The sequence below is a fragment of the Eumetopias jubatus genome, unplaced genomic scaffold, assembly GCF_037043125.1.
Source record: "Eumetopias jubatus isolate StellerSeaLion01/CBP00866 unplaced genomic scaffold, mEumJub1_p1.0 scaffold_11, whole genome shotgun sequence".
In the NCBI taxonomy this organism is placed as follows: Eukaryota; Metazoa; Chordata; class Mammalia; order Carnivora; family Otariidae; genus Eumetopias; species Eumetopias jubatus.
The window spans coordinates 123,684,122-123,700,766 of NW_028274817.1; the positions used below are offsets into that span (position 1 = coordinate 123,684,122).

Here is a 16,645-nt window from a genome sequence, read left to right on the forward strand (position 1 = left end):
AGCTGGTCACAGGCACCGAAGTGACAAGAGGGTTTTCAGCGTGGTGAGGAGATTCAGAATTCACCTGTCAGTAAGATGCTCCGTGCAAGAACCACAAGCAACCATCAGTCAAATCAAGGCTGACAAGATTTTGGTGATTTTGTAACCTTAGGGAGAGCTTGAATTAGGGGCTCACACTTGTATTAACCCTTTGTTTTTACAAAAATGAAATGGTGACTAACGAGAGGAGTCATTGGTAATATCCATTCCTACAGCATTCCAGAAAATATTTAGACTTTCCCATTTGTCAGTGGATATAATCCCAGTTCTCGAGTGAGCAAGTAGTCAGGACTGGCTTCCATAGGAATCAAACACAGTAAACCAAATCTAATTGGAGGAAGAGCATGAATTACTTAAATCGTCAGATCGGAAATGAGCGAGCTCTGTGGCAAGGCTGTGCATGGGTCATGTCTCTGCAAGACAGCTTTTCGAAACCACCCAGCAATATATAAATACCCAGACCGTCGGCCTTAGAATCGTACTTCTAGCCATGTAGACTAAAAACCGATCACCAGCGGGTGCCTGGGTGGCTCAGTCATTAAGCGTCTGCCTTTGGCTCGGGTCATGATCCCAGGGTCCTGGGATCGAGCCCCGCATGGGGCTCCCTGCTCCACGGGAAGCCTGCTTCTCCCTCTCCCACTCCCCCTACTTGTGTTCCCTCTCTCGCTGTGTCTCTCTCTGTCCAAAACAAAACAAAACAAACAAACAAAAAAAAACAAAAAAAAACCGATCACCGCATGCATGGAAAATGATGCTTTTGTGAAGATGTTCACCACGATATTATAGCAAAGACTCAAACGAAAGCTCCAAGATTCAAAAGACGAGAAGTTTACAAGGAACAGGTGCATTTGCTCAAAAGAACAATAATTAGCATCAAAAACAGGTGTCCAAAAGCCTGGGAAACACAATGTCAAAGCTAAACGTATATTGGACTCCACTGTTACAAATGAAACATTGAGAGGGAAACAGCCAAGTGGGCATGACCCCAAAATGCTGATGTAACTTGTATTTTCTGGTAAGAATTATGGGTGGCATTTTTCTTGATCCATTTTTTCAAGGTTTATCAGGGATTAGATTCTGTAACAAACACACACACACACACACAGAGCTACATCAGTCATGGCCGATCAGTGTTAATAGGAAAAAGAAAAAAAAAAAAAGAACAAACCAGGTAACTTGTAGCAAAATTCTTCTAATCCTGATTTTTTTTCACTTATGAAAGCCTTCACAATGGATCAAGCATCAACATCATTTCTTTCCCGGGCTTCCACACATTAATCTTGAGAGCTAAACACGCAAGTCCGTAGTTGTGCATCTCTGAGAGTGTTACCAACTGTGGGAAACTGGCCCCCAAATAACTTTGATGTTGAATTGAGCAAAGCCAGATCCATTTAAAAATCTTCTCTTGGGTGTCATCTTTGGGCAACGCTCCAGTCTTTAGAATCGCATCTTCCTGATTGCGATCATGTTTTCTTCCCTTGATTGCTTGCATGACCTTAAAACTCTATGGGGTACAAACTTCTGGGCTCCCAGCTGAATTATTCTTCCAGCAACTCCCAACCCATCAAAGCTAGATCATGCTGGAATCCAAGAAAATGTCAGGAAGAGATAAGAAACAGAATGCTATCATTTCATACCCCATCATCTCTTGTCCTGTAGTTGTGAAAAATAGAGGGTTTAAAAAGAATTTTTTTTTTTTACTTACTGACATTCATATACTAGACTGATCTGATAGGAAATTGTAAGCTACATAGAATTTTACTCATCAAATAGCCCAATTTTTATTTTTTCCACTTCTCACCAAACACACACTTCTAACTTGTAGCAGAATCCATGACAGAAAAGTCTGGGCTTTGGATTGATGCGATTTCAAGATCAGCGATTTGTTGAAAAATACATTTTAGTTGGGCAGTCAACTGAGGATTCCTTTAGGAATCGCTAATTTAATTAATATTTTAGTTGTAAAAGTTTCATGCATTTAATATATTGAGGGTGGAAATAGACATACACACTCTAAATTGATTTCCATGGAAGTTTTTTTTTTTCCCCCCCATAATGAAGTGGAACCTAGTTTCTGGTTTACCAGTGAGCCAAACCGTCTTTGACGTCTTCTTGGCATAGAGCATATTTTTAAGGGATGGGAGAGGTGATAACTCTGTGAGGCTTTATTTATAGCATCTGGGCATGGGGATGCCAACACGACGTGGAATTGGGGAAGGGTAAATGGAGTGCACCTTTTTTTATTTTTTAACCACTGCAGCTAAATTGTGAATGCAGTTTCATTCTCTGAGACCCTGTGTGTGTGTGTGTGTGTGTGTGTGTCTGTGTGTGTGTGTGTGAGTGAGTGAAGAACATCCCAGAAAACCAATGTCCAGCAGGAGGGGGAGGGGGACAGAAAGAGATGGAAATGAGTAAAAAATCCTGAAAGACCTGAATGCCACTGTATCCAGAAATTCACATGCCCGAGAGACAATCAGAGCCTTCTTTGCCCAGTAAAAGCTGCTTTTCTATCTTTCGGGTTTTCATTTGCATGTCTACAACTTTGCACCTGCAGGTCTGTTCCAGAAGGCGATCATCCAGAGCGGGACCGCCCTGTCCAGCTGGGCAGTGAACTACCAGCCTGCCAAGTACACTCGGATATTGGCAGATAAAGTCGGCTGCAACATGCTGGATACCACAGACATGGTCGAATGTCTTCGGAATAAGAACTACAAAGAGCTCATTCAGCAGACCATCACCCCCGCCACGTACCACATTTCCTTTGGCCCCGTCATCGACGGCGATGTCATCCCGGACGACCCTCAGATCCTGATGGAGCAGGGAGAGTTCCTGAACTACGACATCATGCTGGGCGTCAACCAGGGGGAAGGCTTGAAGTTCGTGGATGGTATCGTGGACAGTGAGGACGGCGTGACGCCCAACGACTTTGACTTCTCCGTGTCCAACTTTGTGGACAACCTTTATGGCTACCCAGAGGGCAAAGACACGTTGCGGGAGACCATCAAATTCATGTACACGGACTGGGCCGACAAGGAAAACCCGGAGACGCGACGGAAGACCCTGGTGGCTCTCTTCACGGACCACCAGTGGGTGGCCCCCGCCGTGGCCACAGCCGACCTCCACGCCCAGTATGGCTCTCCGACCTACTTCTACGCCTTCTATCACCACTGCCAAAGTGAAATGAAACCCAGCTGGGCGGACTCAGCCCACGGCGACGAAGTGCCCTATGTCTTTGGGATCCCCATGATCGGCCCCACGGAACTCTTCAGTTGTAACTTCTCCAAGAACGATGTCATGCTCAGCGCGGTGGTCATGACATACTGGACCAACTTCGCCAAAACCGGGTATGTCCTTCCCACACCGGCTTCTTACTTCTCTTCTGCTCTGTCTGGTTCCTCCATACAAGTCTTGTTTCCATGACCAAATGGTACATAGGATGCAGACATGCACACGCATGCACACACAGTAACGGAGGGGGGCCTCGTTGTTTGAACACCCCCCAATTGCGTCGTGTCGACCACAGTTTTACCAGAGTGCAGAGTGCTAATTGCATTACTAAAAAAGTCTGTTTGCCACCTGCCGGTTCAACATACATGGCAATTCTACGGGATGCTGATCCCAGAATTTCAAGTCTCCTTTGATAAATAATAGGGTTATCAAAACCCATGTGCCACATGGCAAATTGTATTTATTCTATAGCCAAGAGAATAAAGTCAATCCCATAACACATCTAGAAAATACTATGTGTATATATACTCTCTATTAATGCACGTATATGTATTATATACATGTATAGTGTTTCTCTACAGTTAGGAGATTTGTTTCCTATAGATACATATATTTACAACATATTTATTCGTGTAACTATGTCATACACGTTTATTTCACAAATAAATACACATTTCATATATGCATATATGTGCATATATAGGAAATAAATCTACATAAATATATATAATACACCTCAAAGGGAAGTTCGTTGGCTAAACCTAGCGGAAAATATACAAGACCCACACATATAACAGATGTCGCCAATGTCCTCCTGAGTAGCGACTCTGCAAACAATAAGAGAAAAAGACTCCCCAATATTCCAAATAGCTACAAACATCACAGCATCTTTTCATTTTTCTCTTGCCTCATACCATAATTGTGGAAGTTAATGAGCTATCATTCTGTTCTACCTGTGTCTCTGGTTCTCTCATTAACCTTGAGCCTCATGCACAGAATTAACATCGGAGATGCGCTCCGAAGGTTGGCGAATCTCCCCGTGGCGAGCCGGGTGTTGGAATTGGGCTCCCATCTGGGGGCAGCCCTGCGGTGCCTGAGTCCTATGCACCTCAAGAGAGAGGATGTGGGGATGCCGCGGGTTTGCGTGCTTACTTAGGGCTTTAGCGGGTGTCATTCTTTACAATGACCCCAAATATTATTGGGTGGCAAGTGGCTTCAGAGTATTTTGTGGTCTCAGCAAAAGTATGGCGTGCTTATAGAGTGGCAAGCTATTGCATGGATACCCACTTTGAACTCAGATTTGACAAGTTTGGTCTAAGAAAGGCTCTCATGGAGGCGGGGGGTGGGGACAGGAGAATGTATGGACGTTTGGGAGAGGTGCTTGCCTATCACCTGAAGATTCTTTCTTTGACAAGGAGATGACAGAGGTCAAGTCCACAAGTATTTTAATATACTCCTTGTTTATTATACTATTATAACATCCTTAGGGGTGCTGTAACTGTGTACCATGAATGGTGTGCATTAAAACCACAAAAACTTATTGTCTCACAGTTTGGATGCTAGAAGTCCAAAATGCAGGCGTTGGTAAGAACCAAGCTCCCTCTAAAACCTGCAAGGGAAAAGGTTTCATGCTCCTTCCTAGTTCTTGCTGTTTTGCAGGCTGTCTTCCAGGAACATCCCTCCAACTTCTGCCTCTGCATCCCGCAGCAGGCTCCCCATGTGTCTCTCTGTCTTTAGATGGCCATCTTCTTATCAAGGCATTGGTCATATTGGCTTTAGTAGTCCAACCAGCTCCATCTTATCTTGACTGATTCCATCTGCAATGACCCTATTTCCAAATAAGGACTGGGGGTTAGCACTTCAGCCTATATTAATTTGAGGGGGGAACACTTCAACCCATCAGCCCCTTTGAAGGCACGACAATGCCCAGTTTTGTCATTGAACTCAGATGTGTGATGCCTCTCCTAGCAAAGTGTCACATTCTTGAAGCAGAAAGACTCACAAGGCCATTTCCCAAATGGCAGTCATGTCCGTTCACTAACACCGGCATCCACACATAGCATTCTTCATGTAGTATCTAAACACACCATCGTTGCTTACCTTAGCTAAAGCCACATACTTTTTTCCCTTACATGTTTGGAAATGAGCTTCATAAGATTTTCTTAAATGGGAAGCTAGGATCATTCATCACCAGTGTAACTGAACCATTAAAAAAATGGTAAAATCCAAACAAAGCTATTAAATTCTCATTAGCTCCTCTCACCTTGCTAAAGGCTCTGAGGCTGATGCTCTCGCGCTGTTTAAAAAAGAAAGAAAAAAAAAGATAAAGGAAATTAATCAATGTCACAAGATGGGAAAGAGCTCCTAGCACCAAATGGACCCTTTCACCAAGACCTATCAAAGACTGAGCCAGGATTAAAAATACCACGACATTCTCTTATTAGGTGCTTTTTCATGCCCACCGTGCCTAAGATTCTATTGGATGCTGATTCCGGAATTTCAAATCTCCGTGCATAGCACCTTATTTGGAAATAGGGTCACTGCAGATAGAATCAGTCAAGATAAGATGGAGCAAGTTGGACTTCTAAGCCAATATGAACGATGCCTTCATAAGAAGATGGCCATCTAAAGACAGAGACCCATAGGGAGGTTGCCATGGGATGCAGATGCAGAAACTGGAGGGATGTGAATTTCCTCTAATGTGAAATGCAAAGCGCCGTTTTCCAGTGTAAGTAACTAGGGGATAACATTTCCATAGCCCCTGGTTTAACAAGAAAACAGAGGATCGAGGAGATGCGCGGTCTGCTGATTTAGGTACTTGTCAATATGTGGCAAGGTCTTAAGAGGTAGTTGCTGGTTATTTATTTAAATAGGGCGGTGGTACACCAAGGTCTGCGGAGAGGAGTATTTCCTTGTCCCCAGGGGGCTGCTTGAGGGGTACAAAGGAAGATGAGCCAAAATGATGCCCATAAGGGAACAGCGTAGGATAAACCATATCCGATGCCACGGGACTCAGGCCATGACCCACAGACCATGATAGAAGACAGAGTACCATCAGCTGCTCCCTGTAAGCACTAGAGAGACTGGATTATAGGAGTATCTCGCCATCTGTCCATCACAACACATTGCTACGGGAACAGGAATATATGGCGTCAAGACACACATCCCCATGATCATTTGGTGTTGCTTCCAATCTTCTGCACCTTACGGACAGCACGCTGGTGTTCCTTATTGCTCATACGTCAGGCAAGGCGAATGTACGCCGGTGCTTCTTCTTGTACAACCCCAAACTCATGGGTGTGACCTTCTGTCTAGGTTTTGATGTCTATATCCCATGGTTGGTTTGTTGTTAAGCATGGGAAAGTAATGTTGGGAATATGCTTGTAGGAGGCAGAGAGGAAGGAGAGAGGAGAGTTTCCTTCTAGCTAGGAGGGTGTTTCCGTGACCCAGGTTAGAAGACACACCCAAAACAGTGCTGGAAAAACAACAACATAGGCCAAAACATATACTAGTCTACAGATAAAGCTGACGTGGAAAGTTTTGATTAAAGAGAAGGTCAAGGAAAAACTAAAATGAATTCCAGGGTTTACAGAGGATGAGGAAGAACTGAAATCTGTGTCATCTAAAATCCCTTTGGGAATACGAGACCCGACTGGCCCATAGAATCCAGGTGCTCATGGACCAAACACTAATTTGGTTTGAGCTCTTTGCAGGAAGAAGTGCTAATAAAGGGAACACCGAGGAAGTCTCAATCTCTCTAGAACACGTTGCAACTAATAGCACTTTCCACAAAACCAAAGGATGCCTTGTCCATCAAAGGGCTTCCTTAAATGGTATCAGAGTTGAGAGAAGGGAAACATAGTTCTGAGACGGCCAAAGCAACCAACACAGATTTCCATTTTTTTGATTTGTTCTCAGGACATTGGTGTAGGTCTGCATCAGAGGCCATGACTCTCGATTGTGTTGGTTATGCTGTGATGAATTTGTATCCAACCTTTGCGAAAAAGTATACGTCTATAGACAGTATAGAATATATTGTATATGCTATGATTTGTAATATAAACAGGGTATAATTTTATACAATTTTATACAAAAGGTGCTTAGGGTGGATGGCTTAGGGAGAGCTGCGGCCTATGTCTGGTCTTAAAATGACCTTTCCTGCCAAAACGTATTTTAAGCTGAATGAATGAACATCTCTACCTGGTGTGTAGGTGGAGATGTGTCATCGAACTCATTTTCTTGGTGCACAGGGTAGTGTTCTTAGAGGTGTAGTAACAAATAATCAGCTACTACATTACGTTAGGTGTAAGAAGGACCTTATACCATCAAAAAGAGCCTCTCAGAGGGCTTACTGATATTTTTTAAAAAATCATATTACCTATCTCTAGCAAATAAAATGGATCACAAGAGCTTAGAAATGCACTTGACTATTCTCTGCCAAAATGATGTCTCCAATTACAACAGGTGAAAATTGTGTGTTTCAGGTGCCGGGAAATGTAGATGCAGATACGCATTGAGGTCTTTACTAGGCAGAGAAGATACATCCGTTTCTTTCTGTCCTTAATCATTATGATCTTTGATTTTACTAATGGAAATTAAAACATGTTGCCTGCGGAAGTCAAGTTTAAAAAAGCAAGACACTGATATCCCACTTAGAGGTCTTGCTGTCTTTGGTGTGTTTGACAAGGAAAATGAGTGAGCTCTGTGAGTTTATCTCGGGTTAAGGCTTCTGACTGTGCATCTCCAAGAACTTTAATAGATAGATTGTATCAGGCTAAAGCTTACTTATCTGGATTTTCAAAATCCTCTGCTCTATTCTTTGAGAACTAAATAAATGTGTTTCTTTACCTTTCAGATGCACACCGAATTTCATCAAAAATAGCCCAACATCCAACATGAACAGAACACTCTCTTTCCTCGATGCCCTCTGCTTAATGAAAGGTCCACACAGCTAATAGACCCAATTCAGTGAAATCAGATCAATGGAAAAATAGTAGGAATTCTCACCACCTTTCCTTGCTTTTAGAACAATAAAAATTGATGACAAATGTTCCCATGGCAGATTCCAATTAAATAGGAATTTTTTCAAAAATTTATTCCAGGGGCGCCTGGGTGGCTCAGTTGGTTAAGCGACTGCCTTCGGCTCGGGTCATGATCCCGGAGTCCTGGGATCGAGTCCCACATCGGGCTCCCTGCTCAGTGGGGAGTCTGCTTCTCTCCCTCTGCCTGCACCTCCCCCTGCTTGTGCTCTGTCTCAGATAAATAAAATCTTAAAAAAAAAAAAAAAATTTATTCCAGAAGACTCAAATAAAAGAAACATGAGGTGCTACACTGAAGCCAAGATTTTAAAGAGATAAAACGTTTATTTTTAAATATACTAATGCTTATAAATGAACACATAAGAAAACTCATGGCATTAGGACCTATAATTTTATGTTTTATTGTCTTAATCCCATTAGTAAAATAAAAGCACTGCAGGGAGTGTGTAGTTAAAAGGTAAAACTTCTTTTTCTTGTATACCACATGCATAATGATATCTATATGGCATATATGTAGATATCTATATATAGGACACTTTATGCAGCATACAGTATGGTATACAGTATACTTTCATACAGTATATACTATACAGTATACTTTTATACAGCATATACTATAATATACAGTATACCATATATACTGTGGTATAGAATATATACTATATGTACTATATAGTATACCATATATACTGTGGTATAGAATATATACTACATGTACTATATAGTATACCGTATATACTGTGGTATACAGTACATACTATATAAGGTACATAATATGCTAGGGTATAATTTTATACAATGTATACTATACATAGTATATATGCTGTGATATCCGATCAATACTATATACAGTATATAGTATACCATATATACTATAGTATATGCTATATGCTCTACACAGTATATAACATACTGTAGTATACAGTATACTTTTATACAGTGTATACCATAGACAGTATATAATATACTGCGTATGCTATGGTTTATAACATATGCAATATACAAATATACCATATATACTGAGGTATAGAATATATATACACTCTATAGTATACTGTATATACTCATACAATGTATACCATAGACAGTATATAATATACTGCATATCCTATTGTTTATAACATATGCAATATACAAATACAGTAGACCATATGTACTGTGGTATACAGTAAATACTATGTACAGTGTATGGTATACCATATATACTGTGGTGTACAGTACACTTGTATACAACATATACTATAGACAGTATAGAATATATTGTGTATGCTATGATTTGTAATATAAACAGTATGGAAATACAGTATACCATATATACTGTGGTATATAGTAAATACTATGTACAGTATACAGTGTACCTTATATACTGTGGTGTACCGTATACTTTTATACAATGTATACTACAGACAGTATATAATATACTGTATATGCTATGATTTATAATATATGCAATATACAAATATAGTATACCATATATACTGTGGCGTACAGTAAAGACCATGTCCAGTGTATAGTATGCCGTATATACTGTGGTATACAGTAAAGACCATGTCCAGTGTATAGTATACCATATATACTGTGGTATACAGTATACTTTCATGCAGCATGCGCTACATACAGTATATGGTAAACTGTACCTGCTGTGGGTATTACCGTATATGACTTTGTAGTCCTCTCTCCCTAAGCAATTTTTGGGTATTCTACTTTGCCTATTGGCAGAAGAGGATAGTATTTATTAATTTGCCCACACTTTGCAGTGGTTATTTAACCTCCATCACTTACTTCCAGTATTCTCACCCATTCTATAGATGAAGACGGTGAGGACAAGAGAGGCTTAAGAGTTTGCTCAAGACTTCACAGCTGTAAAGAGGGACAGCTGCAGAGCTTAATGCATGGAAATGCTTTTGACAGCCTCACACTGAGGGCAAAAGTCCTTCCCTTAGCAAACGCTGCACCTGTTGGTCACTATGTTGTTTGCATCCTGCACAAAATGCAGGGCCGTGTGTGTGGACTTGGGATCTTCACGGAGGACCTTCTGGTCCCTCAGTCTTCTAGCATGTGAGCTGATAGGCAGTGGCTGGAGGTAGCTTTATAAACGCTGCCCAGAAATTGTTGCCTGCAAAGGAGAAGTTTGAGCACCCAGGGCAATCGATGTGAGTGTGCAGGTCCCTCCCAGCTTGTTCTGGCCCATACATGATGTCTGAACGCTCAGCGTTGTCCACCAGGTGACATTTTGCAGTGCATAACCTCAACATTTCCAAAACAAATAAACACTAAGGTGAAGTATTAACATGAAGTATACTTCACTTTACCAACCCTAAAAAAAATAAAAAATAAAAAACGGAAGAAATGAGAATATGATATTTTGGGGAGGTTGGTTGTTATATTAAGAAAGTTGGTGACAAAGACATTTAAAGTACCATGTTTGTGGATTATCCTTTAATTTTGACGATCCTTCTGCCCGCGCCCACTTACGTGAATAATAAGACAAATCTCAGGTTCAAAGTCGGCCTGACGCACTTAACATCTACAAAACCCCTCACTCTCTGGCACTGGGTGTTACTTCTTCTAAACATGTTAACTTCACCATACCTAAAAGTGTGATCTTATCAAAATTCTTAGAACGAGTGGAATGTTGTTTGATCTTTATGTGGCTCAGTCTTCAAATATACTCAGTATGTAAGTATTCCTCTTTCAAATAGAGAGCAAACACATGATGCATATTACTGTTTACTCACATTTTGCAATTATAAGGCCTGTTTTTGTTTGAATTTTAACATACCTTTTAGTTATTAAACCTGCACTATGTATTCATCCATCCCAGAAGCCACTCTTGAGCAAAGAGAGAATACCTACTTTTTGAACAGTAGCCTCCAAATCAGGATTTCTCAACCTCAATACTATTGACATTTGTGACAAGAGACTTCCTTGGGTGGGGGGCTCTGTTGTGCACTGAAGAATGTTGAATAGCGCCCCCAAGCCCTCCACCCATTCATGACACTACCCTCCATCCACGACAACCAAAAATGTCTCCAGACATTGCCAAATGTCCCTGTGTGGGCAAAACACCTTTGGTTGAGATTGATGGCTCAAAAGTAGGTAAACATGAAATCCAGAAAAATTTTTTACACCCATCTTTTTTTTTTTTTTCACTTTTTCCTTGTTGAAGAGCATTTGTTGCATTCAAAACATAGTACAAATGTTATGGAAATGCCATAACTCTGCCATCAGGAATTATTTTTTAAAATAAAGGGAAGAGGGGATGTTAATGAAAACACAAAATGGTAGCCATGCTTGGATGACAGCAGAATGAGTCTGTTGCTCCTCGGGTACTTGGTGCTCATCAATAAACATGTGTGAGTAACTGCTTGTAATTCCCTGTTGTACTTGACGAAGAGATTTATTTGTCCCATGTCGAAGAATGTGACCTTCTTCCTCTTTTTTTTTTTCCTCCCTTCTGTCTCCAGTGACCCTAATCAGCCTGTTCCTCAGGATACCAAGTTCATTCATACAAAACCCAATCGCTTTGAGGAAGTGGCCTGGTCCAAGTATAACCCCAAAGACCAGCTCTACCTGCATATTGGCCTAAAGCCCAGAGTGAGGGATCACTACCGAGCCACTAAGGTGGCTTTCTGGCTGGAACTGGTGCCCCACCTGCACAACCTGAATGAGATCTTCCAGTACGTCTCCACCACCACAAAGGTCCCTCCTCCTGACATGACCTCCTTTCCCTATGGCACCCGGCGGTCTCCCGCCAAGATCTGGCCCACGACCAAACGCCCAGCCATCACTCCTGCTAACAACCCCAAACACTCCAAGGACCCTCATAAGACGGGGCCCGAGGACACAACCGTCCTCATCGAAACCAAACGGGATTACTCCACCGAACTGAGCGTCACCATCGCCGTGGGGGCCTCCCTGCTCTTCCTCAACATTTTGGCCTTTGCGGCTCTGTACTACAAGAAGGACAAGAGACGCCACGAGACGCACAGGCGCCCCAGTCCCCAGAGGAACACGACCAACGACATCGCTCACATCCAGAACGAAGAGATCATGTCGCTGCAGATGAAGCAGCTGGAGCACGACCACGAGTGCGAGTCCCTGCAGGCTCACGACACACTGAGGCTCACCTGTCCCCCAGACTACACCCTGACGCTGCGCCGCTCTCCTGATGACATCCCACTCATGACACCAAACACCATCACCATGATTCCAAACACACTGACGGGGATTCAGCCTTTGCACACGTTCAACACCTTCAGTGGAGGACAAAACAGTACGAATCTGCCCCACGGACACTCGACCACCAGAGTATAGCTGCCCGGTTCCCTTCCCCTTCCTCGGCTCCTCCCCCACCGGAGAGAGGGAGAAAGAGAGAAGCAGCATCCCCACGTGAGGAATGTCTGTCACCCCACTGACTTAGGACAGAAACAAAACAAACAGAAGAAGCGACGGGGCCACCGTTGTGTCCCTGTGGACCCATCCCGTTGGCATTTCCCAGTATTACGAGATCAACTTCTGACCCTATGAAATGTGAAAGCGTATACATCGCCGTTCCAGGACTGCTTTACCATCCCCCATCTCTCCAGCAAACGTTTAGAGGGACTATAGGACATCACCGTCTCAAGGACCTGGATGCTTCCGAATCAACGATCGAAGCTGACCCTTGGGGAACTCAGCCAGGGACACTTCAAAAAAAAAAAAAAATTTTTTTTTTTAAATTATACCCGAAAAGCAGAACAAAACAAACAACAAAAAAGGGTTCTTTACGTGCCATACGATGGATGGCTCTACGGAAGGAAAGAAAAAGTCTGTGGGCTTTTACCCAGCATACAGAGCTGTAATCCAGAGAGGAGGAAAAGTAGAATTTTATTATTAAAAGAGCAGACTATGTAGTAACATACCTATAGTTCTGGGCAAAGAGATGTTTTGCCAGCCTGAACTATATTTAAGAAACTTTGTAAGAAACAGAACAAAAAAGTGTATATAGCTGTGAGTTTAAACAAAAACGCACACAGAGGAAAAAAAAAGAAAAAAACCAACCAACCAACAAAAAAGCTTTTATTGGTGTTTTCAGTTTGAAAGAGCTTTTACCAAGATTGTGCTTTTCATTGTGGTCTGTATGTATATAAATATATATATACATTTAGTCATTCACCTCTGTTTCCTCCCGGACACAGGAGGGTTTTCTTCTTAATTCCTTGTGGTAAGCAAAGACACGGGGCTTTCTAACGCATTTCATTTGTAGGAGGATGTGGTGTGGCACCGTGGACCCAGACTCTCTGTGTGGTGGGGCTCTCCCCCTCTGCGGGTTGCGCAAATGCATGCAACAGCATTCTTAGGAGACCTTGGTTTGAGAAAACTTCTATGTTCGTGTGTTAGCCTTCTCGAAGGTGCAACGCCAGGATGGATCCCCAGCGTGCAGTCTCTGTTGAAACCTTTGCGGAAAAAATTAGAAACACGCATGCACAGAGCGACGGCAGGAAAAACAAAACACAGATCTCGGTCTGTAGTTGTGGTTCTTTGAATATGTTGAGGGAGACTTGCTTCCCACCCCAGGGTCCTGCCAAAAAAGGAAAGAAAGCTTGCCTTTGGTGGGGCCATGCCCTGCCGAGTAAATACGGCTCAGTGTTCACCCACAGCTGCAGAAGGCTTATGCTGCTGAACTACCTGCTCAGCTTAGCTAATCAGATTGAAGCGAGGGCATGTGTCTTTCCTTTTCTCTTTCTTTTTCCTTTTTTTTTTTTTTTGTTTAAGCAGTAAGTCCCTTATTTATCAGTAAGCAAGATTTTTTTTTATTCTTTCTATCATTTATCGGATAAAACATATGCTTGTCTAAAAGTCCTGCCTTTCATGGACTTGTGTGTCAGACCCTGATCAATGACTATTGCAGGCACGAAACCAACCCACAGAAAATGACAAAACATTAAAAAGTGCTTTGCATGGGTTTTCCGGGAAGTTAGGGTAGCTTTGCCCGTCAAGGTAAGATAATGGAAATTACTCACCCATTTTAAATCGGCTAGCTGGGGACCGGAGACTCACCCTCCGACACCTTCCCATGTTCCTGTCGTCCTTTTCCTTCTCCTGAACGAATATTGTGAGTGTCATAAAGTGGAAGGAAAACATAGCCGGTGGTTACTCTGTATTTTGTCTTTAGAGAATTATTGCAACATCAGGAATTAGTAGCCAAAGATATTTGAAAATACTGTCTCTGGGCTCGACTGGCGTTATTTTGGAAACCCAGGCTTAAAAGTCATTGCTGAGTTGGGGATTCTCCCCAAAAAAGAGTCCAACGTCCTTTTCCCCCCGGGCACTACCTTCGCAAACTGACCCCCACCCCCCCCACGCTAAACCTGCAGTGATCTCCTTCGACGTGTTCGAAAACGCCCTCTAGAAAAAGACAGTCCTTAGAAATGCCTCGAGGTCACACAGTCAGTCCTGTCATTTATCTGGGTTTAAATTTGGAGAGTGGTTGTCTGTATATACGTATGTGAACTATTTCAATCCCTACTTTGCACATGGTGAAACCACACTCCTTTCCTGCAGCTAGAGGTATCACGGATACGAGTTTTGTCCCCCAATTAATTCATCACTTTCTAAAGGTATCGTCAGGTCCTTTCTGCAAGCTGTGTATTCCCCGCCCCACCCCCCACACACACCTGGGCTACGGCAAGTAGGCTCTCCATCAATCTACCATGGGAAGTGATGCTCAGCATCAGTGTGGGTCCGGTATGTTTGTAATGTGAATTCCAATATTTGTTTAGTATTTCCAATTGTCTTCTGCTAGCAATATGCACACTAATGTGTCAGGCTTGTGACATTTGGATAAGGGGGAAAAAAAAAAGAGTTCTTGTTAAGTGAATAACTTTAGCTTTTACAGAGGATGTGATCAAAAGAAATTTAATACATCTTAAAGGATATCTTATTTCTACATGGAAAGAAGTTATAGAATCTTCATAGAGTTCTATGAGAATAAAATATACTTGCTATCTATAAAAAAAGTGAAAAAAGAGAAAAAAATGGGAAAAAAATACGTAAAAACAAAAACAAACAAAAAAAAAACTTTCCTAGGCTTTTATTCTTGACCTTCACAGGCACGCAGGGTTTAATGGTTTCTTGGGTTATTATTTTGCAGTTTTGTTTTTGATTTTGCCTTAAGTAATGATAGAAGATATATATGGCTGGACACATATGTATAAACTTTTCAGCAGCATTTTTAATAATAAAATATCACAGTATTTTCTAATGCTTTGTGCAAATAATTATGCGTCCGTTCTTTTGTTGTAGGTGGTCTATTTTATTTACTTTTTTCCTTTCCCCCACTCTGACTGCCTTTTTCGTTTTAAGAGCTCAGTGGTACATCAGACCTAAAGGGACCCACTCAACTGGTAGTGGATTGATTTCTTACTGTGTCTCCTGGCCCACGGTGTTTGTGCCATCACAGGGGACGTCCTGCCTGAACGCTGGAGGATCAAGGAGACCCTGGATCACGATGCTGATGTTTCCTGAACGTTTCTGACTTGCAACACTGGGATCTACGACTTCTCCCACTGCCCCTTTGTTCTCATGGTGCTGGGTTTGGCATCGTGTGCGACCTAATCATGCCCTGCAGCTTTCAAACAGCCTCCGTTGAGTAAGTCTTCAAGAGACAGAAATTCTGAGTAGATCTCAAGAGGCTGAAAATCCCCACCATAGAAGGGGGAGCAAATTTGCCAAGTGCTCACGATGCATCTGGCCATCCCCTCTCCTGTTCACCATCCACGAGAGCCCCCAGGGACGCGCACCTGCGTTACCCCCTTTTTAAAGTGGAGGGGAGGGAGTTGTTGACAGTCAGAAATGTTTAGCGGCCAGGCAGCAGAACTTAGGTTCAAAGGGTCATAGCGTGCTTCCAAGCCCAAACCACCAATAAGACAGCAGGAATTTCTACCGCACGGGCATGCATGGCATCACAAATGAGCCAGTTATCACATAAAGAACCCCAGCAAATCCTGTGAGTGTTTGCTGCATTTCTATATTGATTCAGGTCATTTGCTGAGTGTGAGGCAAACAGGATATATAGATTACATGTTAGATATATATATATAAAATATTTTAATAATATATTCCATTATTAATTCAATTGAATTAATAATATATAAGAATATATAAGTATATTCTGTGTAAAATATGAAAACAGTGATTATGTATAATTATATAAAGTAAAATATATTATTTATATTAAATTTAAAGTATATGAAAAATTTATATATTATATATAAATATAATACATATTATAATATAAATATATTTAATATGGTATAAAATACATAAAATATAGCATATACCATATATAATCTGTA

The 16,645-nt window shown here is 41.9% G+C and overlaps 1 protein-coding gene across 4 annotated transcripts in view; it reads left to right on the forward strand.

Annotated features, from left to right (window-relative positions):
* NLGN4X (neuroligin 4 X-linked) overlaps positions 1-12,623 on the forward strand; it is a 212,176-nt gene extending 199,553 nt beyond the window's left edge. For all 4 annotated transcript variants that reach the window (XM_028115065.1, XM_028115066.1, XM_088028522.1 and 1 more), the window contains 2 exons: positions 2,594-3,383; positions 11,774-12,623. In XM_028115065.1, the coding sequence (XP_027970866.1) occupies positions 2,594-3,383; positions 11,774-12,623 (1,640 nt within the window). The remainder of the gene's footprint in view (positions 1-2,593; positions 3,384-11,773) is intronic.
* The last annotated feature ends 4,022 nt before the right edge of the window (positions 12,624-16,645 follow it).